We start from the raw sequence: 25,969 nt of genomic DNA, 5'->3' as shown, positions 1-25,969 counted from the left end.
GCAGGGTGACCTGGGCTGGCCCTCTGAGTGTGGACTGAGCTACAGGAAGGCTAGAGTCCAGGGTAGGTCCCTTCTTCATCTTCAATAATGAGTTTTATCTGCTTATTTTTTCATTTCATTTGGCATCATTCCACATTACCCTCACAAATCCTAAGTAGCACACCAAATAAAATTTCACTTGTATAGCAGTCCAGAGAACAGGGGAAATTAGGTTTCCCATGCTCTGGAGTATTAATTAAATTTAGTTATTTACCAGTTAAGTGCTGAAGGTCTTTGGTGATTAGGAAGACAGATGACTCTGTGCCAGGGGCTGGGACTGTGTGGCCGTGACAGCCCAAGCTGCAGAGCCAGGCAGGGACAGGCGGGCAGGGCGTGAGTCTGCAACAGCCCTGGGATGTCACTTGCTGCCCCCTCCTGTGGGCTCGTTGTGCTCAGATGACACCGGGCACCTTGTCCTCTCTCCACCTTGGTCCTTGCCCTCAGAATCCTTCTGGAACTTTTCCCACTTTCTTTGGTGACACCACAATGAAGACCAAAACCCACCCTCCCCATGTACCCCTCCATGCACACATCAGCCAGCCGGCCATGGGGATCTGCACCTCCTCTCCCCAACCTGCCCATCAGTACCTGGCAGAAGGCTGAGCCCTGTCACCCAGCCCAGGGCCACGTGGGGCTCTGCTCTGTTCTGCTCTAAGCGGCTCAAGGAGCCTCATCCCGTGTGCCATTCACACCCCCTTGGCCCCCAGTGAGCCGAGCCCTGGTCTTCTGGCCCCAAAGGGCTCCGTGTGAGTTGGGTCTGCCACCCACCATGGGCTGTGACCTGAGCATGTGCCCGTGCCCCTCAGGGTCCATGTCCTCCTTCTGCCACTGCCAGAGCCTCCTTGTCAGAGTCACTTCATTGGCTGCCCAACGAGTGGAGGAGGCTGTCAACACATTGCTGTTTCACAGCCAAGACAACCCTGAGCACGACCCAGGTCAGCCTGCACGTGTGCCCTTGGTCCCCACTCCACATGTGCCCTTGGTCCCCACTCCATGGAGGGAAGAGAGCTGAGCACTCGGTACTGATCTGAAGTGCTGATGGGTAATTCTCTGGGGCAGGGAGGTCAAGGGTGAGAACACACAGCAAGCTGGACATAGCCTGGTCTGCCGGGCTGTGAGCTCATCAAACAGAGCAGCAGCATGAGCGGCCCTTCATCCCTTCACCATCCTCCTGACCATCACCTGCTGTTCATGTCTCCCTGCTTCCTGGATGCTTTTCTGCACCATGCCTTTTCCCACTGAAGCTCCTGCCTCAACACAGGCCTGGCGGTCATGGAGCCAGCTGACCGTGAACTGCAACCCTAACCCTAAAGAAATCCTTCCTTCTCTAAGTTGTCTATCCCAGGTATTTTGTCACAGTAACGGAAAGCTGACTAACACAGGCACAAACACCTCCACTTTCCTGATGCATCTCTCTATGGTATCTAGCGTTTTGAAATTCTCTCACATTTATTAATTATACACTATTGATCCATAGGAACAGCTTATACTGTGCTTGGAAATAGATGATTTCTGATGAAATAAAGCAAATTCTGGGGCACGTCACTCTGTGTGGATTATTAACTGAGAAAGAAGAGGCTTTGGTCTGGAGCTTTATCTTCCTGATTGGAAGAGTCTTGTTAAGCTTAATGCTTCTGGTGAGAGCTGAAGACGAAGCTGAGAAGACACTGCGGTACCATGCAGTTGGGATGTTGGTTTGCTCAGTTTCACTGGGCCATTGCTTCTGAGACTTCCTGTGCTTCCGAGCCCTGGTGGTGCTGGGTGCAAACTCGTCTATTTCAAGGAGTGTCAGCCGATCTGATGCAGCAAAACCTGACATTGCCCTGGCAACAATGCTGCAGATCATTTGCATACTTACTCCTCCAGAAAAGTAGCTTAAGAGAAAGCAATTTGTGGCATAAGCAACCAGTGTCAAGCACGGAGGTGAAATTACACGAAGGAAGGGTCTGGTTGCCAGTTTATCACCTACCTGCACCTCTATTCCTGGGCATTAAAGGATGAGATGGTAAATGCTTTCAAAACCCTTCTTTCATAGGAATCTGTAGGAACAAGTGGCTCCTAGACCACAGTTATTCCCAAGCCTGACTCTGCAAGTCTGCACCATCTACTTAGATACGAAACCCAACTGTCTTACATAACTGTCTTTCAAAGTTCCCTCCATGCAGCAGACACACATTTGCTAAATAAATGAGCAATTGAAAAGATGAATAAATGGTGTGATTTTAAATCAAATTGCCGTGATTCAGTCTCACGCCATGCCCCCTCTGTGCCCCCTGGGTGTCTGGAGTTTCTCAGGAAGAAATCTGGTCATGATTATATTTGGCAGTATAGTTTTGTTCCTTTGTGAAATTAGAACATAGCACTTAGACAGGCTTTCTGGGACTCAGCACTGTGACTCACATCCCTGCTCCTGGAGTATGGTGAGATAGAAGGAGTCAGAGCAGCCCTGGGCTCACCTGATGGGAACGTGACCTCAGCATGCAGACCCCTGCCGCCCCGGGAAGCCCCCACTGAGCCGCTGCCAGAAGAGCTACTTGTGAGGAGGCAGTTAGAGCCAGCAGCCCCCCAGCATTCAGACTTTAGGAGGGGGACCCCAACAGTGGGACAGACGCACAAGGAGCCAGACTCAGGCTCACAGAGCCGGCACGGACCAGGGCCAACACTCACAAAGCCATTCCAGCTCCTCCGCAGTCTTGACAAGCCAGGTCACCAGAGAAACTCTCATTCCACCCAGGTCCCAGGCTGCAGGAATGGGTGACGGGAGAACCTGAAATCACAGCATGATGGAGGGCAAGCCATTGGAATTAGCCAAGTCTGATACAGTGAGCTGCAAATATATCTAAAGAGTTTTAATTCATATGCAGAATTTAATCCCCAAAGGTAATAAAAATCACATGATTTCAAAACTGTTGGGATTTGTGCAGTAGGAACCTTCTCACTGATCAGAAAATACAAATCCATAGCACACTTTTACAGTCACCGTGGAATAGTGTGCAGCAGGAGCGTAGGAGCATGCCTAAGAAGACTTTCAGAATGAAAGTAAAATATAAAATTATGTATGCTTACTGCCACCTGCCTCACAAGCACAAGGGCCCGAGTTTGATCCCTGGTACCAAAAAAAAAAAAATTACATATGCTTAAACAAATTCTTTCATTGGTACATGTTTGCAGTACGTAATGATTACATTCCTCATGGGGGCATGTGCAGAACACATCTTCATCCTTTTCACAGCCCCTCCCCATGTTCCCCTCTCCCTTATCTCCTGGTCCCCTTCCCTCTTGCAAAAGATCTGCTTCCCTACTTGTATGATCTTTTACTTTGCTCTTTGTTTATATTTTGAGTTTCTCATGTAAGAGAAACTGATTTATTTCACCTTAACATGATGGTCTCAAGGTGCATCAGTTTTCCTACAAATAACTTAAGTTTATTCTTCTCTATGGCAGAATACTACTCCATTGTGTGTAAATACCACAGTTTCTTTATTCATCTATTTTCAACTTTAGGTTTTAGATGCCACTAATTATTCCCTTTTGTTTGACAGCTCTTCTTCTCCATGTTTGCTCGCTCGTCTTTGCCTGAGTCGTGACCCGATGCCAACTAACTTGGCCTGACTTCTTTCCTACTTGTGCGTTGTGTCACTGGATGTCGCTGTCAGCCTGTCCCTGCTCTGTGCCTGCTGACAACATCAGCCTGGCCTGTGGCCCTGTGCTGCCAGGGTTCCCTGCTCGCTGGGCAGGTGCACTTTCTGAGTCAGGGTCAACTCCCACTTCAGTGTCTCCTCCAGGGCAGCAGTCCAGAGGAAGAAGCAGGGGTTGCCTGTGTTCTGCTGTGTTCTAAATCCATTTACCTCTGGCACCTACAGCTGCCTAAGACCTATGTCTCCCACTGGTGTCCTCAGTACCTGCAAATCCACTTCACCGTTTAACCCAACCTCACGTGTGTGACGGTCCTGAAGACCACATTGCATTGCACGTTCCAGTTGTCAGGCTTTCAGCTTCTTTCCAGGGGCATCTTAGAGCCTCAGCCTCCTGCTCCAAGTCCCCTGTGTGCTCTTTGGCCCAGGTCCCGTGTTGGGAGAAGGGATCTATTTCCAGCAAACATGGGGTGAGTCAGTGTCAGCCCTGATGAGGGGGCTGACGGCCTGCAGCCTGTGGCCTGCCAGGCAGGCGAGGGAAGCCGGACTCCCTTCCTGAATGGTCTGCTCCTGCGCGAAATAGGAGTGGGAAGGAAGCCAGGTTTGTCCATTAGCAAATGTTTATTACCCCGGCACCACAATGCAGAGTATGCACCTCGTTATTGATAAGAACTGCAAAGCACTGGGGTTGCCTGTTTTGATGGAAAGCACTGCATTTGTTGTGTGACTGTTTTCATCCATATCTGTTGCTCACACATGGAACGTGCTGCTGCAGATGACAGGAATAGTTAGGAAAGAGCTGGGGCGGTGCAGAACATCCGTGCTAGTAGAGGGCAGGGAGCACTTATGCTACAAGGCGCTCGCTCCCAGCGGGGAGGGCTCTTGCTCCCTTTTGGGCTCATGAGGTGCACAGAGGTAAAATCACCGCCCACCAATGGGGCCTCCCTGACAAGAGCTGTAAGGAGCAGGGACAGCACCCTGGCAAGGGAATTCGGAATCAGCCAGGAAGGAAGGATTCAGGAGTCCCTGGGGGTCGGGACTGTGTGGGTCTGAAGGAAGTGAGGAGACTCACTAACTGAGCACCCCACAGGGGGGTTCTTTGCAAGAACCCCGTGATTCACCCAGGGCTTGCCCTCCACTCATTGTTCCACCATGGTGTCCTGTTGGTGTCCAATTTCCCGGGCTGATGCTCAAGGCCACCCTGCACCTGCAGCACTGCACCCCACAGTCGAGAAACTGAGGCCTGCAGTCTTCCCAGAGAGGGATCTGCTTGGCTTCCCTCTGGGCACCCAGGTGCTTGTGCCCCTGTGGGTGTCAACTCAAGAGGCCTCCAGACAAAGGCAGGTCACTCCACTGTAATACAGTCCACATCTGCTGTACCCACGGGGCCCAAAGCCCATCACTGCGTGGGCTCTGATTCCTCAACATTTCTCACTTCACTCTTGACCAGAGAGGGTAGGGTGGAGCCAGAGAACTGCCTTCTGAAGATCATGGGTACGATCATGGTAGAAGCTGCGTGTGATGTGCCCAAGACCTCTCAGTGACACCTGCAACTCTGCAAAGTGCTCTCCCGGAGGGCTGGCCTCAGTTTACCCCGGGGGTGTCCATGGAGCTCAGTTGGAGACCAACTGACCTAGAAGACCAAAGTCTTACTTCATGACTTCATCAGCCACTAATTATCACTGTAGAAGATAGGAAAATAATTTAGAGACCATGGTGGATGAAATCTCAGAGCTTGCAACCACTCTGACTTCTGTGGCCTGGCCAGATGCAGAGGGCTTGGGAGAGAGAGGCAAGTGTGATGTTCGAAGGCCTCGGAGGAAAAGAGCAAGAAGCTGTGGCTCAGATTTTCCCACACTCCCCTGAGGACTTTGGGTAAACTCGGCCAGGCTTCAGCTCATTAGTTCCAGGAAGAGCTCCGCTGCCTCTGTGAGCCGCATCCAAAGCAGGCGATTAACTAACTAACATCTCTTGATCCCAAACACCAGAGCTTGTTCTAGCCAAGGAGTCAGTTTCCTGTGGGGGCAGAAGGGGAACACATGTCCTATAGTACGTGGTGAGCCCAGGACACTGGCTGCTGGGCCCAGGGCAGCTGGGGACAGCCCCTCTATATGCAACCTCGCAAGTCCCTCAGCAGAAGGCTTGTGTGCACCTGGCGCTGCCAGGCTACCAGGCTACCTGCCGGGAAGGTGGACAGGACACCCTTGGCCCTTGAGCCACCTGCCGTAGGTTCTTCTCGGGCGGCAGAAAGCACAAGGGAGGTTCCTGGGCCCGAATCCCAGAGGGGCCTGGTGTCCTGTCATCTGCCAGAGTCAGCAGAGGAGTCCACTGGTGTGTCAAGCAGCCCACTACTGGGAACCCGCTGTGTGTGTCCCTGGGGCCTCGGGACAGGCTGCAGTAACACATAGGCCCCAAGAGCCAGAGCCCTGCCTGCACTGTGTGCAGGGGCCACATGATGATTCCACACTTCCACACCAAACCACCCCAAATCTGCCTTCTCACCTCACCTGGGCCTCATCTGTTCTGCTCAGTGGTCCTGCTCTGCCCTCCCCAGGGTGAAGATTTAGGAGATGGACCCTGCTCTAAAACAAGGTGGTATTAGAGGGTCTAAGGGGTCGGAAATGTCAGGACCCCAGTTCTCAGGAGCAAGGCCAGGCCCGTTTCCAGGCCATGCAGGTGACAGGGGTGGACGTGGGGCCAGGTGTGGGGGTGGGGAGCATGGAGGAGCAGAGACACGACAGTGGGGCTGTCTCTGTGGCCTCAGGTGATGCTGGCATTGTGGGACCCCACACACCTGTCCCACATTTCCATTGTGCTGGGATGGGGGTCACTTCCCACAGACCAGAGGCTTCCATTTGTGTGCTCGGGGCAATGAATCTGGAGGGGCAGATGTGCTGCTGTCCACCCCCTGGCACGTGTCTCTCTGCTGGCCAGGCTGGGTACGAGGACCTCCAGGCTTGTGCAGCGCTGCTGGGGATAAAGAAGGAGTCTGGCTGTTCTCGTCCACGCTGGGCCAGACCGGAGTTCATTGTTATGTGTGGCCTGCATGACAGCGAGCTGGTGGCTGTGGCTGCTGCACTAGTTTTGGAGATGGAAATCCATCCCTATCAGTGCTGAGCAGCAAGCCTAGGCTCAATGACAGGCTCCTCTGATACTGAGTTCCCTGGCCCTCAAGGCTTGACCGCCATCCGTGCTATTTGAGAGGAATCACCAGCAGTGCCGCTGGTCAGGGCTGCTTCCCTGATGAAGCTGGTGGAGAGCCCCAGTGCGTCTTCCGCGCCCGAGCTCTTTCTTCAGCCTCCCACAGCCCTGCTACTCCTTTCCCAGAGAGCAGCCTCAGTTGCTTTCTCCGCCTTTTCCTCAGGGCTGCAGTCTCCGCTGGCTGCTTGCTGTAGACCTGGACACTGCTGCCAGGTCCTGCTGGCCCCAAGTCTGTGTCAAGTGAATCAGGGCGTGACACACCAGCAGAGAATGTGCAGGGGCTCACACTGCTCTGCATGATGATCTGCAGGAGAAGTTGGATTTCCAACATGCCACGGGCCTTTCAGTGTCAGGCATAATTAAAACAGAATTTTACACTTCTTTGTAAATATGATTCTGTCAAGAGGAAAAGCGGCTTCCTCAGCCTCCAGGCATTTGAACAGCAAGTGCATGTTTTAGTGTGATTGTTTGAAAGGAGAGCACGGGTTTGTAAATGGGGCCTGGCTGCAACTTGGCGGTGCCTCCTCTGTGCGCCATGTGATGTTCTTCCTCCAGGGAGGGCGTATGTTCCCCGGGACACATACCTGCTCTGGCTGCTGACAGGTAGCAGAAGCAGGTGCCACTTCTACGCCCAAACCCTCCACACACCCTCAGGTCCTCAGTCTCTTCGCCTCCGCCAGACATGTGTCTTCTGGGCCACTGCAGCCCTGCTGGACAGATGGACAGACGAGCCTCATGGCAGGACACCCTACTGAGGGACAGGGCCCTCCTGGCTGAGTTGGTAGACACGGGGTTGATGTTACCGCAGCTACGCTATGAGTCATCCTGTCTCACATGCCTTGCAGTGAAGAGGGGAAGTGGATCGCACAGCAGTGTTAACTTCAGAAATGAGAAAAATGCTGTTCAGGAAGCAAAGAGCCTTGCTAAGATGTGGAACCATGCAAACATGAAAGTGACACTCGTTCATATGAAAATGTGAGCATTGGAACGACCGGAGTGCTTTCCATCCAATAGCACTGGGGACCTTATTCTGAACAGTATTTGCGTCTTATTCTGAGTTTTATAAGAATGGAGACACATCTACTTGAAGGATACCTTTGAGCTGCAGCCTGGCAGTGTGGGAGGAAACCCAGCCTGAGTCCTCAGGTGATGGACATGGTCCCTAAAAACAGCTATTCTTTCTGCAGGAATCTCAGCCCTGGGCATGGTCTTGACAGACTCACACAGCCCTCAGCAGAATGAGGTATGGAAGCTGAACCCCTCCAGATGGCCCATCAGTGTATGCTTCCCACATATCCACACTCAGGTCAGACTTGAGCGTTGAGAGTGTCTTTCTCTACATGTGGAATAAAACACCGATTTATTCACACAACACCCTAACTATAACGGTGCCACTCTTTCCTAATCAGATTTGTTACAAACAAAAAGCAAGAGACTCTGGGCTGAGCTGGGAGCACCCCGGGTGCCCACCGTGGGCTGACTGCCTGTGCCCACTTCCCGAAGCCTCTGCCCACACCACGTGGCAACATCTCAGGGTGCTCAGGAAGCACGTCAGGGTGCTCGTCCTGATGAATTAAGAGCAACACACTGACAGGCTCCTGAGCAACACACACCTTCCTTGCAGTCCCAAGCTCTCAGAAACCACACGATGCTTATGGCAATCGATCACGCTGTCCTTCTGGATTCCCGAAACAAGGGCTTTGCGCCAGGCACCTCTGTCCTGGGGGAGAGAGACCTGCCTTCTCCAGCTCCACCCTGGGCTTGCTGAGGGCCTATGGAGTCCGCACTCAGTGCTGAGCTCTGGCTCTGCTCTCAAACATCCAGGGAACCAGGAAGAGGACAGAGCAGAAGAACTGTGCTTGTTTGCTGAGAGACAGTTGCAGGGCACCATCCTGGGACCATGGGGGAGCGGAGAACAGAAATGACAACACCACTCATGGATCTTAAAAAACGATCATAACTTTTTTATTGTTTGATTTTTGGTGTGATCTGATTCCTACCTCTAGGCCTGTTATTTCCTGGTTAAATATTTTAGAGAGACTATTAAGCGCATGGTAACATGGGCTGCCGTGTGTTACACAATGCCAGAATGCCTGACCCTCCCTTAACACACGTTTCCATGATTGGCTGCAATTATTGCAGCAGTGTGTGCATAGGGACCGGCCAGTCCTTCTTCAGAGGGACACCAGGTCTGAGCGAGGAGGCTGCTTCACCACAGTCCAGAAAGAAGTTGTGGGGCCAGCATGTAGACTGGGCCCTCAGATCCCAAAGGTGTTCTCCTCCTGCAGCTCGTCACCCCTCGATGGCCCCTGAGGTGCTCCTCAGCCTGTGATGATGACGACCAGCCCTGTGGTCACCAGGTGGGTGTGTCTGCAGGGACAGGAGGCCCGGAGAGCAGCCACTCTGTCACCATGCAGCAACATCTCAAGGTGCTCGGGAAGGTGTCCTGATGAATTGAGAGCAACACACTGACAGGGCCCCGAGCAACACACACCTCGTCTGGGACGAGACATCTGGGGGAAGCCACAACCAGCTGCAAGGCACAAACTGCCCCCTGGTTACTGCAAGAAGGGACATCTATCAGGCCTGTGTCCACAGGGATGCTAAGGAACAAAGCACAGTTGAGGTGGTGGGGTGAGGGATCCTGGAAAATGGGGTGATGATTAGAAGTCACAGTCACTTTGGGAATGGAATTCGACAGTAGCAGCTGCTCCAGCTCATCTCCGTGATTCTGCTCTTGCAAACTTTCTTTTAAGAAAAAGACTCACGCATGGCTTCCTTTGGGCCGTTTCTAGGGAGAGGAGGTGTCACATCACAGCACTGAACATCAGCCACGCCAGTTACTGACCCCGCCCCGTGCTGGGCTCGGGGCCAGGGGCTTATTCCCACTGACCATGGTAGTCAGCGTGAGTTGAGGGACACATGTTCATGAGTGCGGGACACGAAAGTATCCTGCTTGACCGCTGATGCCTCAACTTCATTTGCATGACCATCACTGCAGTTTACGAACACAGCCGCGTATCTGCTGAAAGTCAGGTCGGGGGTCCAGCCGGCCACCCAGAGACCTCCAAGGTCAGTGCTTGGTGTCACCCACAAGTCCCCGCCTGGTGGGACTCCGTGCTTCCTGGATTGTAGGCCTGAGGCCCCACCCCCGCCACTTGCTTCAGCACAGGGAAGCCCAGAGGCCAGGAGAGAAGACAGAGTCTCGGTGTCTGAGGCAGATCCTGGAGACCCGACCTTCGCCACACTGTGCCCAGGGGGAGGTTGCTGGTCTGAGATCACTTGGAGCAGGGAGGGGAGCTGCCCAGAACAGGGGAAGCAAGGGAAACCTGGGTTATGAATGAATGAATGCCACTCTAACCAGAGGCCAGGGACTTTTTACCAATAAGCAGCTGGGCAGCTGGTCCCAGGGGTTGGCCAGTGTGGGGCAGGGAGAGGGGCTGGCAAGGTCTGGCCCCGGGGGAGGGAGGCCCAGAAGCCAAAGGAGGGCCCAGTGCTGCAGGTGCCATTTCCAGGTGTGCCCACTTGAGCCGGCTCAGGGTGCCTGGGGCTGAAACGCTGCTCTGTGCAGCTCCTGGCTGTGTTGGCCCAGAGCACCGGCCAGGCCTCGGGCTATGTTAGCCCAGAGTAGGATCAGAAGGCCAGATAGGCACCGGGCGCCTCTGGCATTCAGCCTGACCCAGATAGCATGGTCCAACAGGTGGGGAGCAGGGTGCCCAGCAGGGCAACGCCCAGGGTTAGATGTGTTTTCACCTCTTCACACGAAGAGCCTAGACCCTGGGTACCTCTGCTTCTGCAGCTGAGGGCAGGGGCCCTGGTACCCTAATGTGATACAGACATTTGTTTCCAGGGTCTCCTGACTGAAGGCTGAAGTTGGGGGCAGCAAGGCTCTGAAGACACTGGGGTGCCTCAATTGTCTCACAGAGGATGTGCCAGAGTGGGCAGCAGGGCCTGAGCCCTCAGGCCTCGGGGAGGCAAGGGCTGGAACTCATGCCATTGGTTAAGAGTGAGACCCAGGACAGAAGCAAGTGGCTGTGCTGGGCTGGACCCGCCAGCACCCTCTGTGGTCCACAAATCTGTCGAGGGGCTGCCCAGAGGGAGGCATCCTACAGAGGGACATCGGTGGCCACAGCCACACAGGGTGGACCTGACCTCTCCGGGTCCCACTGCAGCAGGGGTGGGGGGTAGCTTCTGTCCAGCCACAGGTGGGGAGGAGCCTCAAGCTCTTTAGGACTGTTTCAAGACTCCCCCTGGGGAAGCCACCAGCCAGGAGAGGCCAACCCCGTGAGTCCTTGCTGGGCACTTGGGCAGCAGCCCCGGGCAACCCAGGCTAAGGAGGATGGGGGGGGGGCGCACCACGGCACAGACCCACTCCAGAGCCACGGCGAGAGTTCCCGGACACACGCCCACATCTGTGCTCCAGGAACTGTCTTCCAACGACTGGGGAAGATTCGCCAGCACTGCTTATTACCGATCTTGCTCACTACAGCCTCCATTATCGGGTTTGTGTGAGGCTAAATAATGGGAAACGTATTAAGTATTCAAAATATTCTGTTTACTCGGGTGGACGCAATGAAATCAATAGCAATTGCTACCCAGAAATCTGGGAAAGTGGTTTTCTGGAATGGATTCTGAAATATTTTAGCAGCTTGGGGGTGGAGTGTTGTTAGGCTGATCACTGATAAAGTGAGGGTCCATTACAGAGCTGCACCCGCTAAATTAATGCCACATGGCGGCCGCTCCACACTCACGTGTTCTTAAGAGGACCACTCAGCCAGGAGCTTGGGGTCTGCTTCGCTTTTCGAGCAAGGAGGAAAGGAGGGCAGTGCGGACAGGGGAGCCTGGGTGTTGCCGGCTTTATTTGTGGTGGAGCAGGGTGGGTTTGGCAGGGTCTGCATCCTTCAGATCCCTGAGGGTGCCACACTCCATCCTCAGGAGCCCTCAGTCCCACAGTAGCCTGGGCACCTGGGCTGGGTCACACTGTCCCAGAGCCACAGTTTTCAGCTCTCAAATTCAGTCTTGTGACTCGCTTTGTAGTCTCTGGTTGCAAAGCTAACAGAGTACCTGTCATGGAAGGAATCAATGAAATGACTGGCGACACAAATATATAATAAAGCATTTCAAAGATTGCGTGTTATGAAAGAAAATAGGAGCCAGGTGTGATGACACGTGCCTGCCATCCCAGCACTCCGGGAAGCTGTGGCAGGAGGATCACAAGGTCAAGCCCCATCGAGACAACTTAGCAACTTTGCAAGATGCTGTCTCAAAATAGAAAATAAAGTGGGCTGGGGATGTAGCTCAGGGTGAAGGCCCTGGGTTCAATCCCCAGTGCTGGAAAACAAAACAATACTATGGCTTCTTGATCACATATACCTGTAGCCTACTTGGTGATAAGGATGAGCCGCAGGGTTCTAGGAAAAGGCCTGGGGCAGTGAGTGCTTGGAAGGAGGAAGAGCTGGAGGAAAGAGGAGGCACAGGGAGACACACCTGGCAGTGCAGCCTCGGGCCGGAGCTCACCTGGACTCCGCTGGGCAGGTCTCTGAGAAGGACACGTGGCCAGGTGGGCCTGCTCAGGACAAGGGGCCGGAAGCTTCACTGTGTGTGGCTACGTTGTTGGGCATACCCGGCCAGCGAGAGCCAGGACAGGAGGACAAGGGAGTGGGAGACAGGGAGAGGGCTAGGCCAAGCTGGGGCTGGGCTGAGGGCATCAGCAGCTGGTCCAGAGGGGCCAGCCCAAGGCTCCTGGAGCAAAGGGAGTGGCAGGTGTTTACTGATTTCTTCAAGTGGCTAAAGTCTACTAATTCTCACTGGCCAGGAGCACCGTTCCAAAGGATGTCCCTTTTATGTGAGACTCGGACCACAGGAGGTCATAGCTGAGTGTCCTGAAGCTGTTGAATCTTCGTTCATCTGGTACCAGCATCCTGTGCACAACGCCCAGGCCTTGTGGGTCCGGGCCCTGTGACAGGGCTGAAGGAGTCAGGCGCCTGGGCTTTAGTGTTTGCTGAAGAAGCACAGAAAGGGGGAAGAGAGGAAGAAAAAGAAAACACGGAGCAGCTCCAACAGGCAGTATGCCAGCTTAGCCCAGGAGCATAGCCTCGGACAGAATGTGTCTCCGAGAGCCTATATGTAGAGCTGGGAAACTCTGAGCATGGGGTAAAGGAGCAGAGAGGCACAGCAGGAAGACAGCGACACCAGGCCTGTAGCCCATTTTCCTCACCATCAGGGCTTTGTAAGCTCCAGCGAAGGGTCAGGGTTTCAGCAGAAGCCCCTGGGGTCCCCAGCCATGACCCAGGCAGGGTCATCATAATCCATCAGGGGTGTCAGTTGGGGCAGAGGTAGTAGGAGCTGACAGTGTACTGTCCAGCTGTGCAACTCCAGTGAGGGGTCTGAAGTTGACTAAAAGCAAGCAGAGCGAGGCAGTTTATTTAGGTAACAGGTTTCCCCTTGGTAACAATGTCCTACTTTCTGCAAACATCTTGCTTCTGTGGTTTAACCAGGCTCTCCTGACGAGTCTGTCAAGTCTGTTGAAACACGCCATGCTACCAAGGGTAACAGCTTACTGCACCCAGGGCTTGTCACCCACCACACCAGTCCCTGGTGGTCCCAGCAGGTGAGGAGGGACAGGTGCAGCAGTGTAAAGTGTCCCTGGAGGAGAATGTGGCCTCGGAGCAGACGAAGCATGGCAGGGAGAGCAGGAGTCCTCAGACAGGAGCTGGGCGGTGTTAGTGGCAGGGCCTAGGACTGCTTGGATACACACATTTAGGGGAGCCATGCTGTAGGGCAGGAGTGCAAGTGGCTTTGGAACTGAGGGCCATGGTAAGGCCTGGAGAGCTGTGTCCACATTGCTCTGTCCATACCACGGCTGAGCACCATGTGCCACGGCTGTTCCCACCCACCTGGGTTCGAGGCTGTCTGTCCCACACCCCAGTAAGACAGCAGACCTGGGTGTGGCACTGGGGCGCTGCCCAGGCCATCCTGACACACGGTCAGCACAGACCACAGGGCCCCTGAGGAAGGAGGACCACGGGAGCCGTCTCGGGAGGCAGAGCGCATGCGCGTGTGAGAGTAGTGACCCACAGATCCCCATGAACCACAGAAGTGATGGCCCAATGGTGCTGGCTACTTTCACACCTTCTGCAGCCCTCTGCAAATGTGTTATCTCTCGAGAAACTGCAGTTCCTGTTGCCTCCCTTTCAATTCACACGGGAGCTGAATTTTTCTCCATCACCATTTCGAGGTGCAGCCGCTGTGACAACCACCAAGCCAGCTATTATCTTGTTTCATGTATTTTTTTTTCAGCTGGATCTTGGGAAAAGTCCAACCCATCCATGCCTTTCCCTTTAGCTCCGGTCATGAATCAGCTTCCCGCCACTGCTGTGAGGCCTGCATTTCCTCTCCATGGGGACAGCTCGGCCCGGGCCATCCCTGCGGCAGACCTGTTTCTTTCATTTGTACAGTCTCTGTGGGCTGCTCTTTGTCCTCCCGAATTCCTCTTCAGTTTCTCCTAAATCATGACTTGGGACCAGAGCAGCTCCAGCTCCTGATAGAACAGCAGAGCTGACCCTCATTCCCCCCAGACCCACACCCCTTGATTCATCGAAGGGAGTTTCCATCTATCATCTTCCTTCACTCTTCACATCGGGCGCCCTGAGGGACTGAAAATGACATCTCCAGAATGTGAACTGCACAAGGAGGGCAAACTGAAACATCAGGTGTAGGCATGAAAACACTCACTGTGTGCAGCAAGGTTAGAAGAAACCTGTGCAACCTGGTCCTCCAGCCAGGTTGCCTGAGCCCCTTCCTTCCCTCCCTGGTTCCCTCCCTCCCTCTCTCCTTCCCTCTCTCTCTCCTTCCAGCAGGCCAAAGGTCACCTCTTTTGAAGTCAGCTTGGGCTTGGGATGATCGATTTCTGCTATTCTGTCCCATTGCCCCTCGGGTCCCCGAGCTGTTCTCAGGGGGTGGTGCCCCCACGGTTAGTTTGCAGACCCCCAGCCCCAGCTTCCCCAGGCCCCACTGGCCCCTCCCCACCGACTCTTCCCCCACACTTCATTCTCATCCTTCCAACAGCCTCCCTGTCCCAGACCCTCGCCCCAAGGGCTCTGGAACCACCCCGACTCTGCAGCCCTCTCTGGCCCTCGGCTCAAACCCATTTGGTGAGAGAGGGTCGGTGTCCTCCCCACGAGCTGTCACACACGTGCAGAGTGCTGGTCCTGCTTCTGACCGTTTCTGCTCTACCCAGAAAGCCGAGAAAAGGAGGAGGAAAAAAACAGGGCGGGAGGAGAGAAGAGAAAGGCGGAAGGGAAGGAAGGATGGAGAGACAGAGGAAGGAAGAAGAAAAAGACAAGCGATGAAGAAAAGGAGGGCTGGAGGGGAAACGAAGGAGAGGAGGAAGGAAGGGCGGGAGCAAAGGCAGAGAGAAGGAGGGAGGGAGGACCTCGCTCAAAGGGGCACAGCAAACGGAAGCACTGCTGCTCTCTGGCCATCCCCTCTAGCTCAGGATGACATTCCTAGATCCAAGACACTAGACTCCTTTCCCAGTAAGTCACAAAATTTAGGCAGCCAAACTTAGCGCCGGGCTCCAGCACGTGTGATGCGGCGCTTTAGCGCCCCCTGGAGGCGCAGGTGAGCGTACCCTTCTCCGGACACCAGGAGTTCGCAGCGCAGTGCAACTGGGAGGGAAGGAGCTGACCCTAGCCTGCCAGGAGGAGCCAGGACCAGGGCCTGTCAGGAGCAGGGCTACGGCACACAGGGCTGCACTTCGTCTTGCCGTGGTCTCCATTCACGTCTCTCCTCCTCCGATTGGAAAGGGGGTACAAACAGACTCCTGTGGGATGCGGACACAGCTCCCGTGATTTGTGAACATGCATCACCACCAGCAGAGCAGGAGCAGCTAACGTGCATATGGTCTGGGGACACTCAAGACATAGCACATGCACATGGTGATCTTGCTAAATAGTGCAGTGAGTAGCATGTACACCTGTTCTCAAGGGAAGACTGAAATGCAGAAAAATGTACCGATTTGGCCAATGCCGAATTTCTAGCAAGCTGGGACAGCAAGGGGACAAAACCAAGCTCTTCAACTGCAAAGACTCCCCATGCCCGATCCTGGTTCCCAGGGGCAGAGGCTTCGCTTCCTCATGACTCTTCTGAGCAGATCTCTGGGAACCCGGGAGGAAGAATTAGAATCGTCTGCCCTGTGGCCAGGGATTTAGCTCAGTGGTTTTGCCACCTGCTGTGCAGGCACAAGGACCAGAGTTCGATCCCCAGTACCGAAAAAAAAAAGTCTGCCCTGGGAGTAGAGGGGACATTACAAATGAGAATCCAAGACCACACTGTGCAGGGTGGGGGCAGAGGGTACTGCAGAGGAAGGAGCCGGGCTCCAGCAGGACAGTGCCGTAGCACTGAGCTCCCGGTCCTGGGACACTCGGAGACAGTTGCCATGAACTAGTGAGTAGGATCCCTCCTCCACAGCCCGTAGCTCTCAGTCCGCAAAACAGCTGACTGCACAGCACACACAACTTGACTTGTGGTCTACATGGCTCTCATGAGAGGGGGTTTCAACCCTCCGTGGTCCTTCTCCTCTCCCCAGACACGGAATTGGGGCTCCTCTTGGCCTGCAGTCCTGAGTCTGTCTCATGTTCTATGACGAAAGGACTCAGAGACTCAGCGTCCTCTCCAGACTCCAGGACATGAGGCACCCCACCCTGTGCAGCAGCAGACCTGGCCTTCACTGCAGGGCTCGGCTCAGCACCAGCACTTGCCCTTCCTGACCACTCCAGCAGGGCAGCCAAGCCTGTGTTCAGCAGGGAGGCAGGCCCTGGCCTGCCCTGCACAGCACCACTTGGGAAAAGCCAGCTTCCCAAGCTGCCAGGTCTACCATCCCTTCTGCAGGCTGTGGCCCGCGGGGCTGGTTCCCCTGCTGGCCCAAGGCAGAACCTTCCTCCTCATGGAACTCACCCAGGGAACCTTCATCAAGGCCGGCCTGAGAAGCCCCTGCCCTCTTATAGTTCAGGGCATTCTGTCTCCACAGCCTTCTCCCACCCACAGGCTCAGACCCAACCAACCCTGGAGTAAAAACATCTGGGGGAAAATATGTCTGTACTGACCATAGACATTTCCATTGTCAGTATTTCCTGACCCACACAACTGTTTACATAGCCTTTACTTTTCACTGGGTGAAAAGTAACCTATGTCCCAGGTAATCTATAGAGATTTGAAGTACACTGGTTACATGTAGTTATATGAAAATTTACCATTTTGTATCAGCTTGGCATCACCTCCAGTGTACAAGGACAGATTATCCATGGGATTTACTTACCTTCTGCAACACTGTATTTCCCTCACTGGACTATAACCTTGTGGACTGCACTGGGAAGTGTACCACCTTCACTGATCTGCTGCATGAACAAACACACCAGCCCCTGCTTGTGACCGACCCACCAACACAGCACCACAGGGCCACCCCACACCACCACTGAGACTGGTGCCCAAGGGGACCCTGGAGCCAGTGCTGGCCCCTGCAAGACCCCTGTGTACCTCCTCCTGGCTGGTATTGATGTGGATCCTCTCACTGACCACTGACTGTAGCAGACATTCTTGCCCAGTACTAGTGGGCTGAATGGTGCCTGCTTCTTGCTGTCCATAATTCAGCTATACTGTTTTATATCAGGAATCAGACTGAAGCTCTATGGGACTCAAATGGGTATGTCAGTGGTGGACTGGGCAAGTATAGCTCCTTCCCCAATGGCTGCCACAGAAACTTAGGCCCTGGTCTGTGAAGTGGCAGGGCTCTGCTGAGTTATGTGCAGCTGAGGTCAGCACAATCCCAATTAAAATCCTTTCCCCTGAATTAGGGCTTCTCACTGACCTGATGGGTTGCTTGCTAACTGCATCCGGTCCAAGTACCTGTTTGTTCTATCCAATTAAGACAAGCAGTGCTTACTCCCTTATAGCCCTGCCTGGCACCATCATGCCAGGTGTTAGTATTTCACTAGATGCCTTCAGAGAATACCTGGCTCCCTATTCCTTCCCACTATTGTATTCAGTAAATACTGGATGCACTTGGTGGCCTTTGTCTTTGCTGCCATCAGCAGCACTGATCAGGTCCCAAGTCCCAGTTTCTCCACTCTTTTAAGTCTCATTTTCTGTTCTTTAATTCACCTTGTGCTATAGTGGCTCACAGGAGGCCAGGACCCACAGCAGAGGTTCTGACAATATCCCCTTCCCTGTTCCCTACACCTGACAGTGCTGCAGCCACATGCTCAGTGCCCACCACCACCCAAGGCCAGTGGCCCTGGGGACCAACATTGGTGCACACTTCAGTGTGGATGATTTATCCCCCACAGTGCTGAGGAGCAAGTTACTGTGAACAACCTGGTCTTCACCCTCCATCTACATAGGCTGCATTCAAAATGTACACTTGTACTCACTGTACAAGTGGTAACAGTAAAAGCACAGCCCATGAGGTCTAGAGACGCAGGCTTGAGGGTTCCCTGACAGAAGGTTGGCAGGAATCAGGACCATTGGGGGCCAAGCCAGCCAGACAAATCTCCTGGCTTATGGAAGCCCCAGTCTCACGAGCCTCAAGGGCCTCACTCTAAACCTCTGGATGTCTTTACTATCTACAGAAATGTCTTGGGAATGGAGGGGGCATGGCGATTTTTCCCTGCCACCTCAGTTCTCAGGGTAGGTTAACCACTCAGGCTTACACAATGCTTAGCCAGAGGGGGAGGAGCCCACCGCCGCAGTGGGGCTGGGTTCCAGGGTCAGATGAGCAACAGGTACACAGTGGGAAGAATGCTATGTGTCATCAAAGATATATTTTATTGAACAGTAGTGAACAGGGTACCACAGACTTGGATTATACAAAATATCAATATATGGTAAAAACATTTGCTAATGTAATTACATCAGAAGATCATCTTTGAGCCTTTCACTGTACAGAATGAACACAGGACAGGTCACACCCGCAAACTGTGTGTGTGCGCACATGTGTGGTGCTGGGGACGGAACCAAGGGTCCTGTGTGTGCCAGGCCCCAGACAGAACCCTGCAAGCTCTTTAAGTAGCATCACTCCCACATATTACCTGAATTACGAGACTGTCTGTTGGTAACTGTAGCTTGCAGGACTTTCCCTAACATGGGGACAAAATATGAGGATAACTGATACAATGCAATTTTGGCCACGAATATAAACTTTACAAGAAAGTTTTAAAAATAGTGTTTGTGAAAACAAAATATAGACATGTGTTCCAAAAAAGAAAGCACATGTGCACACAACCATGTGTGCACGCACATGCAGACACGGATGGACGGACACACACACACACAGAGTGCTTTTGTAGTTTTGCATCTAGAAAAATCAGAGGGCTCACTCACATATTCTCCTCCCTGTAGCCGACTTTACAGCTCCACTGTTTTAACATTTAACCCAAAACCCTCACCAGTGATGTGGCCCCAGCTGCCTGAGAGGCCCTGCCGTGGACCTGGCCACTGAGCCGCAGTATGCTCTACCCATTCTTCCTGCTCTGCTGCAAGGCGTCTCTCATAGCAGATGACCCTCCCAGGGGGCGCCAGGGCCCCTCCTCCAGGCACAAGCAAAAGTGTCACACACCATGCCACGAGTGCCCTGGAGAAAAACACTGTCTGTGGCTGAGAGCCTGCTGTAGACCGAGTCACAGTAGGAGGGGAGTTGCAGTTTCCCGAGTCAGTCTCCAGGGGGCCCTGTCACCAGCGCCGGCTGAATAAACGACATGATCTGCCCCAGAAACGGGGTGTGCAGAGCTCCACCAGAAGGACCCAAACCCACTCAAGGCGGGAACAGGACCAGAAATGGTGCAGCGCTGGGTTTAAGGAACAACTTCAGGGTGTGTTCTGTCGCTCCAGGCATCAAAATCAAAGACCATCCTGTAATGCAGTCAGCTCAGACTGGGCCACGCACACCTTGGCACTGAAAACCACCACAGTTGAGGAGAAACAGTGCAGGGTCCAGAGCACCTGCTGCGAATCATTCTTCCTTTCTCCTCCTCCTGCGTTCTTTTCTCATCTCCTGGAACTTCTTCATCTCAGTCATCAGGTTCAAAGTCTTGCACACCCACATAACCTGGAAACGATCATTTTGAGACGAGTGAGAAGGCACGCTGGCAGAGAAAACCAACACACAAACACCAGCCACGTACGCACCACAATGATTACAGCGTTGAGCAGCAGTGGCGCCGAGAACATGATGGAAATGAACATCCCCCTGGAGTCGAAGTACTGGTATTTGGAAAATGACCTGTTTAAAGAGAAAGACAGGAAATTCCTTGGCCTAACAGCATCCTCCAGCACCAGGGGATGGAGGAGCAGTCAGCATCAGGGACACTGAGGTGCACATGCTGCCCACATGAGCCTCTGGGCATGGCCCCTCGTGGAAGGTGGGATCAGAGCTGCCCTGTGCTCTGCAGCTATGCAAGAAAGGCAGTGCTGGGCTTCCGTGAAGGAAGTATTATTCTCTAGAGGAAGTGCTCAGGCTAAATGCTGCAGGTTAAAGGACCCAGCTTGCCCACAGGTAGAGCGGGAATGGCAGATAGGACCTGTCCGCGAGGAACACAAATAACAGTCAGCAACACTGGGAACCTGCCATGTGCGTCACAAGCTCTGGGCTCTGCAGTGGACAAGAGGACCACTCTGCCGCAGCCTCCTCTCCAAGGGAAGGAGGGGCTCCAGGACTTGTGCGGCGGTCCATCAAATCCCACGTGCTGTCATGAGTGTGGCAGAGACGGCGCAGGGGCCCAGAGGAGGGAACCAGGGAGCCACATGATCTCGAGAGGTGGCGGGGCTGAGATGCAAGGGGCTGGGGGGGCGGGGGCGGGAAGCTGACATCACCTCCAGTTCCTGGCAGCCACTTCATTGATGTACTCAGCGCAGTAGACTAAGGCTGCTGAGAGCAGACGGAGAAAGCGTGTTAGAGTTGAGAGGGCAAGTCACTAATCCTTACAGAATAAGCCCATCCAATTCCACAAGAGAAATTAACACTGACACAACAGAACACCAAGAGCTTGACGAGATGTAACTTCCGTTTCAGCTGTAACGTGAAAATTATAAAACTGTGAAGTTACAGAAAATGCCCATTTAACAGCAAGCAGGCAGAACATGTCGGAGGTCTCAGTCAGAACCACATGAGGCTGTAGCGGGCAGCCACCTTCTCCCTGTGGCCCAGCCCCATGACGACCACAGGTCAGCCTATGGGAAGCCAGGCAGCAGGACTGCCCGAAGACAAGCTGGGGGGCCAGTGCCACTGTCCTGGCTCACTGGCGGGACAGTGCAAGCTGGGAGGTCACTGGGTTCGAGAAGCACAGGACAGGGTCGAGGCCAGGCAATGGCAGCCCTGCAGGGACTGCTGGCAGAGGGCTTCGTGGTCTCCTTGGCCCTGACAGGTTTTCCTGAGGACCAAGGTCCTCCCAGGCTGCAGGGCACACGCCAGACCTCCAGCCAGTTCAAAGGTGAGGACAATTTCACATGTGACAGAAATCACCACCCCTGCCACATACAACTGAAGAGAAAACATCAGCAAATGTAAAAACCTGGTGCTCTTCTTTCTAGTATTAACTGTTCAGTTAAGTCAAAACATACAAACCCTCCATACAAACCCCAGCAGTCTCCTGACCACCCTGCACAGTGGAGCCAGTGAGGCCGGACCAGCAGGAAAGGGAGAAGCAGGGCCTGAGGGGGGCGAGGAGAAGCCACTGCACACCGAGGAGCGCTGTGGGACTCACAGCAGGAAGGACCCACTGGGTGAGGGGCTGCGGGCCCTGGCCTGTCTCCCTTGTGAAAATGGGCACGTGACATGCAACCCTTCCAATGCTTCGAGAATTTAACGAGTTATGACACATGAACAACATGCAGAATAGGGCCTATTTTTTTCCACGGTGACCACAGCCACTCCTCTTGGAAATCACAAATGCACACAGCTTTACATTTGTGGAACTGCTCTGCTGCCTCAGCTCATCCGAGGAGGCCACGTCTTTCTCCAAGGTGCTTAGTTCTGGGATGGCTTAGTGCACGCAGAGACCCTCTAAGCCAAGGGCCCATTTTCCTCACCACTGACCCCCTTGTACCCCTAAGGACATGACTTGGTCCAGCCTCTCATGGGAGGAGGATGTAACAGGTCCATCCACCCTTGCCTCCCCAGCAGTTTCTGTGACACACACACTCAACTTCACTCCAGTCTTCCTAAGTAACACCTTGTTCACATTTCTTACCCTGTGCACATCCAGCTAAATTTATTTAGAATTAACTGGTGTGTTTTTATTACCAAACATCGTTGCTCTCTTTTCACTGCCTTCAGGATCAGCCAGGAGGCAACTTCTCATCATCCAGCACATCTGTAACATCTGGCTCCTCAGGTGTGATTTCTCTGGCTCTGACCTAAGCTTCCCATTACTGACCCCTCCTCAGAGGCTCTGCCCAGCTGCCCTCACATGGACTGGAGCCTTCTCCCCGACCTCATGCCCAGGCCAGTAAGCTCTTCCTTATCTTCTTACTGACATTTTGTCCAGTCTTTTACCCTACATCATGGCTTTGTTTTTTTCCATGCAAACTTTCTCGACACAGCATGAAGCTCCATCCCTTTAGTGAATTCCTGTAGCCCTTATCTTTAAACTGACCAGGGCAATATCTTATTTTCTGCATAGACCCTTCCTTCCTACTTTTCATTCATCCTCCTAGAGGAGGTAGTACAGGACTGAGCTCAAGCAGGAAAATGTCTGTGTAAAAGACAGTAACTCTTAAGACCAAAGACTTCTTCATACAACTGGTGTTCAGCACCAGCCCTAGCACACAGGAGGCATCCAATTCATCTCTTTCAAATTTGATATCCTGGCATTACAATTTACACACAGAACACCTGATGGCAGGGGTGGGAGGTGGTGTGAAAACATCCTGAAGACAGACAGACAGACAGACACACATACACACACAGAGGACACAGAATACACAGTCACCTGACCATCACGGTGCAGGGGTCCTGTGCTGTTCAACTCACCTAAGCTCAGGAAGAGGCCAATCTGTAGTCTGTACCTCTGGGATGAGAAGCAGGTGAGCAGCAGGCAGAGCACGTGGAAGACAACCAGCCCCAGGAGCCACGGCTCGGTCCAGTCTGTCTGCTGTGAGGACAAACCATTAGCACCCTGTAGCCCCTCACTTACTTGCAAGAACAAGGCACCGAGAACACAGCAAGGTTGCCCAGAAATGTAGGGCAAGAAAAGGAGAAGGGGAGGAAATAATCCCCCTGACTTGATGCCCATTCACAAGTTTTTAACGACTTTGAAGTTTGCGCACACAGAACATCATCAACTCACCCCTTCTGATTGAACATAACCAACCGTGTCGTTAATCTGGGTGAAATCTAAGGGATCACCACCTCTAAACGACAGGAAATTAGGTAACTTGTTTAAGTCGTCGATGCTCTATGTTAAGTGACTTGTTCAACTCGATGCACGTTGTTACTCCCCAGGGCAAATCAGGACCCTATGAAGTTCCTTAGCGCGGAGGCCGGGACCTCCTAACCTTGATTTCCCAGCCTTCCTAAGTGCCCAGCGCTCCAGGCAGTGGTGTAGGCCAGGTCTCCTGTCCCGAGCTTCTCAGCGGGCACTAGGGGTACTCCAAGCCCAGATCCTCCCACCAGGTGTTCAGCCTGCTCAGCCCCTCCTTCCCAGAGCCGCCTTCAGCAAGAAGCAAGACCTGGCCCACAACTGGGGTCTTGGGGCCCTTCAGGACCCTTGAGTGCCCAGTACTCTCAGCCAGGGGTAGCCCTGTCTCTTGGGCACCGGAACACCGGAAGGACGCGGACGGCGACCGGTCCGGGGACTGGCATTCTGGGACCGGCATTCTGGGACCCTCCCATAAGGCAGGACAGCTCGGCAGTCAGCCAGCCCAGACCCCGCCTCTCTGGTAAGCCCCGCCCACGCCCGCAGCGGTCTACGCCACAGGTCGAGAACCCCTGGTTCTCCCTCCAGCTACCGCGAGTTACCGTGATCACCGCGGGGATGCTGACGGGGAAGGAGCTGACGGAGAACGCGGAAGGCATGATGTCCTGGAGGTCAGTCCTCACAACCGCCGCCGATCTCTTCCACCCCGTCCCGCTCCGCAGAAAGTGCTCTGGTTCTCATCTCGCGAGATCAGAAGAGGCGAACAGATTGGCAACATCGGATCCTCTCGCGATAATTTACCCTCTTTCCCCCTTTAAAAATCAAATCTCGCGTTAGTTAGCGATAAAGGAAGCAAAGACTCGGTTTCTGCTCCGATTTGGCGCGAGGGTTGAAGGAGACGTGGCAGACTATCGAGGCGTGGGGGCCCGGCGGGACCTATGTCTGCTTTTGGGAATCTCACAACACTGGATTCTCAGAGATGGATTTCCCGCCGGGTTTGCTGTCCCGGAGCCTCCGCCACCAGCGTGGGGCCGCTGCAGCCGCAGCGAGGGCGACTTATGCACCCCGGACCCGGCCCTCCTTCCCTTTCCGGGAAGGTGGTCTTTGTTTTGTGTCCGAATCTTTGCACATTTGCTCTTGAAAGTATTGGTTTTAATAAATTGTAACTTCATTTTTAATTGCAGGGCTCCAAGGTCCAGCGTCGCCGCGCCGGGTTTTTCGCCTACTCATTGTGACCTTTTCCCATTCCTACTCACTCCAGGGAAAGGAGTGAGAAGTGGAGAAAGCAAGACTTCCCTGACCCTCACGTGCAGGAGAACCTGGCCTGTGTGGCTGAGCCCCTTTCCCGACAAGCACGGGGCACCATCATGGCCTGCCCACAACGGGGCTCGGCCAGCACAGTGACTACTGTTGCCAAGCACCTGGGAATTTGTATGCTCTGCCTGGATGGAAATAGTCGGCAAAGCTGATCTGCTGGTAGCTCCGGGCCTTAACTGCACAGCAGGTGCCTCTTTGCCTGCCCACGGTTATACAGCTCTGGGGCTCCACGACCCTCGCTGTGCTAGACAGCGCTGGACCTCAGCAGGGCTCCAAGAGTTCCAAGGCTCCCAGAGCCCTCCAGGTCGCTGTGATGCTGGAGGCTCCCAGTGCTCTCAGCCTTTAATGTTACAGCCCGCAGGCTTGAAGAGTTCTCTGCCTTCAGCATTACTGCTTGAGGCACGAAGTGCGCTCAGACTTTTGAGGCCCAGAGTGTCGTCAGCCTTCTGCATTGAAGCTCTGGCCTCCGAATCCCCTCAGCCTTTAGAATGTTAGACATTTAGGGCTGCTCTTGGCCCCCAGCATTATAGCTCAGGACTCTGCGTGCTCAGCCCTTAGGGTTACAGTGCTGAGCCCCCAGCTCCTGCAGCCCTTTGTGTTGCAGCTTGGAGTATCCGCTCAGCATGACTGCTTCATGTTGAGTGCCCACACACATCCCTGGACTGTTGATATAACTCGGGCTAAGATTCTGCAAGGCCTTCAGCCCTTGGTGTTATGGCTCCAGGGCAAGTTTGGCTTTGGGATTACAGCTTGGAGGTCCAAGCGCCCACAACCTTGGATTCTTAGTGTTACAGCTCTAGGGTTCTGAATCACCCTGAGCAGGCAGGCTGCCCCTTGGCAACTATCCATAGTATTTTAGCAGCTTCAGCTGGTCTCCACTGATTCCCAGAAAAGGTTGCTACTCATTGCCAGTTGCTGCTAGTTGTCACTGGATGCTGCTAATTGACCCCGTTCTCTGGTAATCACTGGTCCACAATGCAGGTCTATGTCTCTAACCCCCACAATGAGAGTATGAACTAGAACCCTTGTAGACTGGAACAGTGGAAGAGGAATGCTGCTTATATACCAGCAGCAGGTCTGTGATTGGTTCAAATTTAAGCCTGTGGATCCAAGCTTGTTGATTGGCCTAAATTCAGTTTGCTGCTTGGTTCAAATTCCAGCCTGGTGCAGTGAGGAAGACATTTACCTGGAGCAGGTACAGGTCTCTGGTAGAAGTCAGGGACAAATGATTGACATGTCAGCAAGAGATGAGTGACACCTGCTACAAGTAGGAGAAAATGGCCAGGCTAAAATCGTGAGGAATGACCAGACCAAACTGCTAATAAGTCAGGGCAGATTCCATATGTAACAGAAGCCCAATAATGAAAG

General features: G+C 53.6%; 1 protein-coding gene across 4 annotated transcripts; it reads right to left on the bottom strand.

The window, feature by feature from the left end:
- Window positions 1–18,679: 18,679 nt before the first annotated feature.
- Window positions 18,680–24,067, bottom strand: Tmem18 (transmembrane protein 18). Of its 4 annotated transcripts, none has more exons than XM_004868305.4 (5): window positions 23,887–24,067; window positions 22,900–23,020; window positions 20,742–20,796; window positions 20,058–20,151; window positions 18,680–19,977 (listed from the first exon to the last, which is right to left on the bottom strand). In XM_004868305.4, the coding sequence occupies exons 1-5, from the start codon at window positions 23,941–23,943 to the stop codon at window positions 19,882–19,884; spliced, it is 423 nt and encodes a 140-aa protein (XP_004868362.1). In that variant the 5' UTR covers window positions 23,944–24,067; the 3' UTR covers window positions 18,680–19,881. The 4 variants fall into 4 exon arrangements, with proteins under 4 accessions (XP_004868362.1, XP_021102894.1, XP_021102895.1 ...); XM_021247235.2 differs by having other exon boundaries at window positions 20,742–20,793; XM_021247236.2 differs by having other exon boundaries at window positions 20,742–20,793; window positions 22,900–23,017; window positions 23,887–24,043.
- Between the last annotated feature and the right edge of the window lie 1,902 nt (window positions 24,068–25,969).

This window comes from Heterocephalus glaber, unplaced genomic scaffold, assembly GCF_053883595.1.
Source record: "Heterocephalus glaber isolate CG9 unplaced genomic scaffold, H.glaber_assembly_v1.0 deba00001724, whole genome shotgun sequence".
NCBI classification, from domain to species: Eukaryota; Metazoa; Chordata; class Mammalia; order Rodentia; family Bathyergidae; genus Heterocephalus; species Heterocephalus glaber.
This window is presented reverse-complemented; position numbering and strand designations above follow the sequence as displayed.

Coding starts and splice junctions, on each gene's coding strand:
- Tmem18 (XM_004868305.4), bottom strand. CDS start 23,943: ATGCCTTCCGCGTTCTCCGTCAGCTCCTTCCCCGTCAGCATCCCCGCG. Junction 20,797..22,899: donor TGGCCTCTTCCTGAGCTTAG/GTGAGTTGAACA, acceptor GTCTGCTCTCAG/CAGCCTTAGTCTACTGCGCT. Junction 20,152..20,741: donor GTGGCTGCCAGGAACTGGAG/GTGATGTCAGCT, acceptor CTCTTTAAACAG/GTCATTTTCCAAATACCAGT.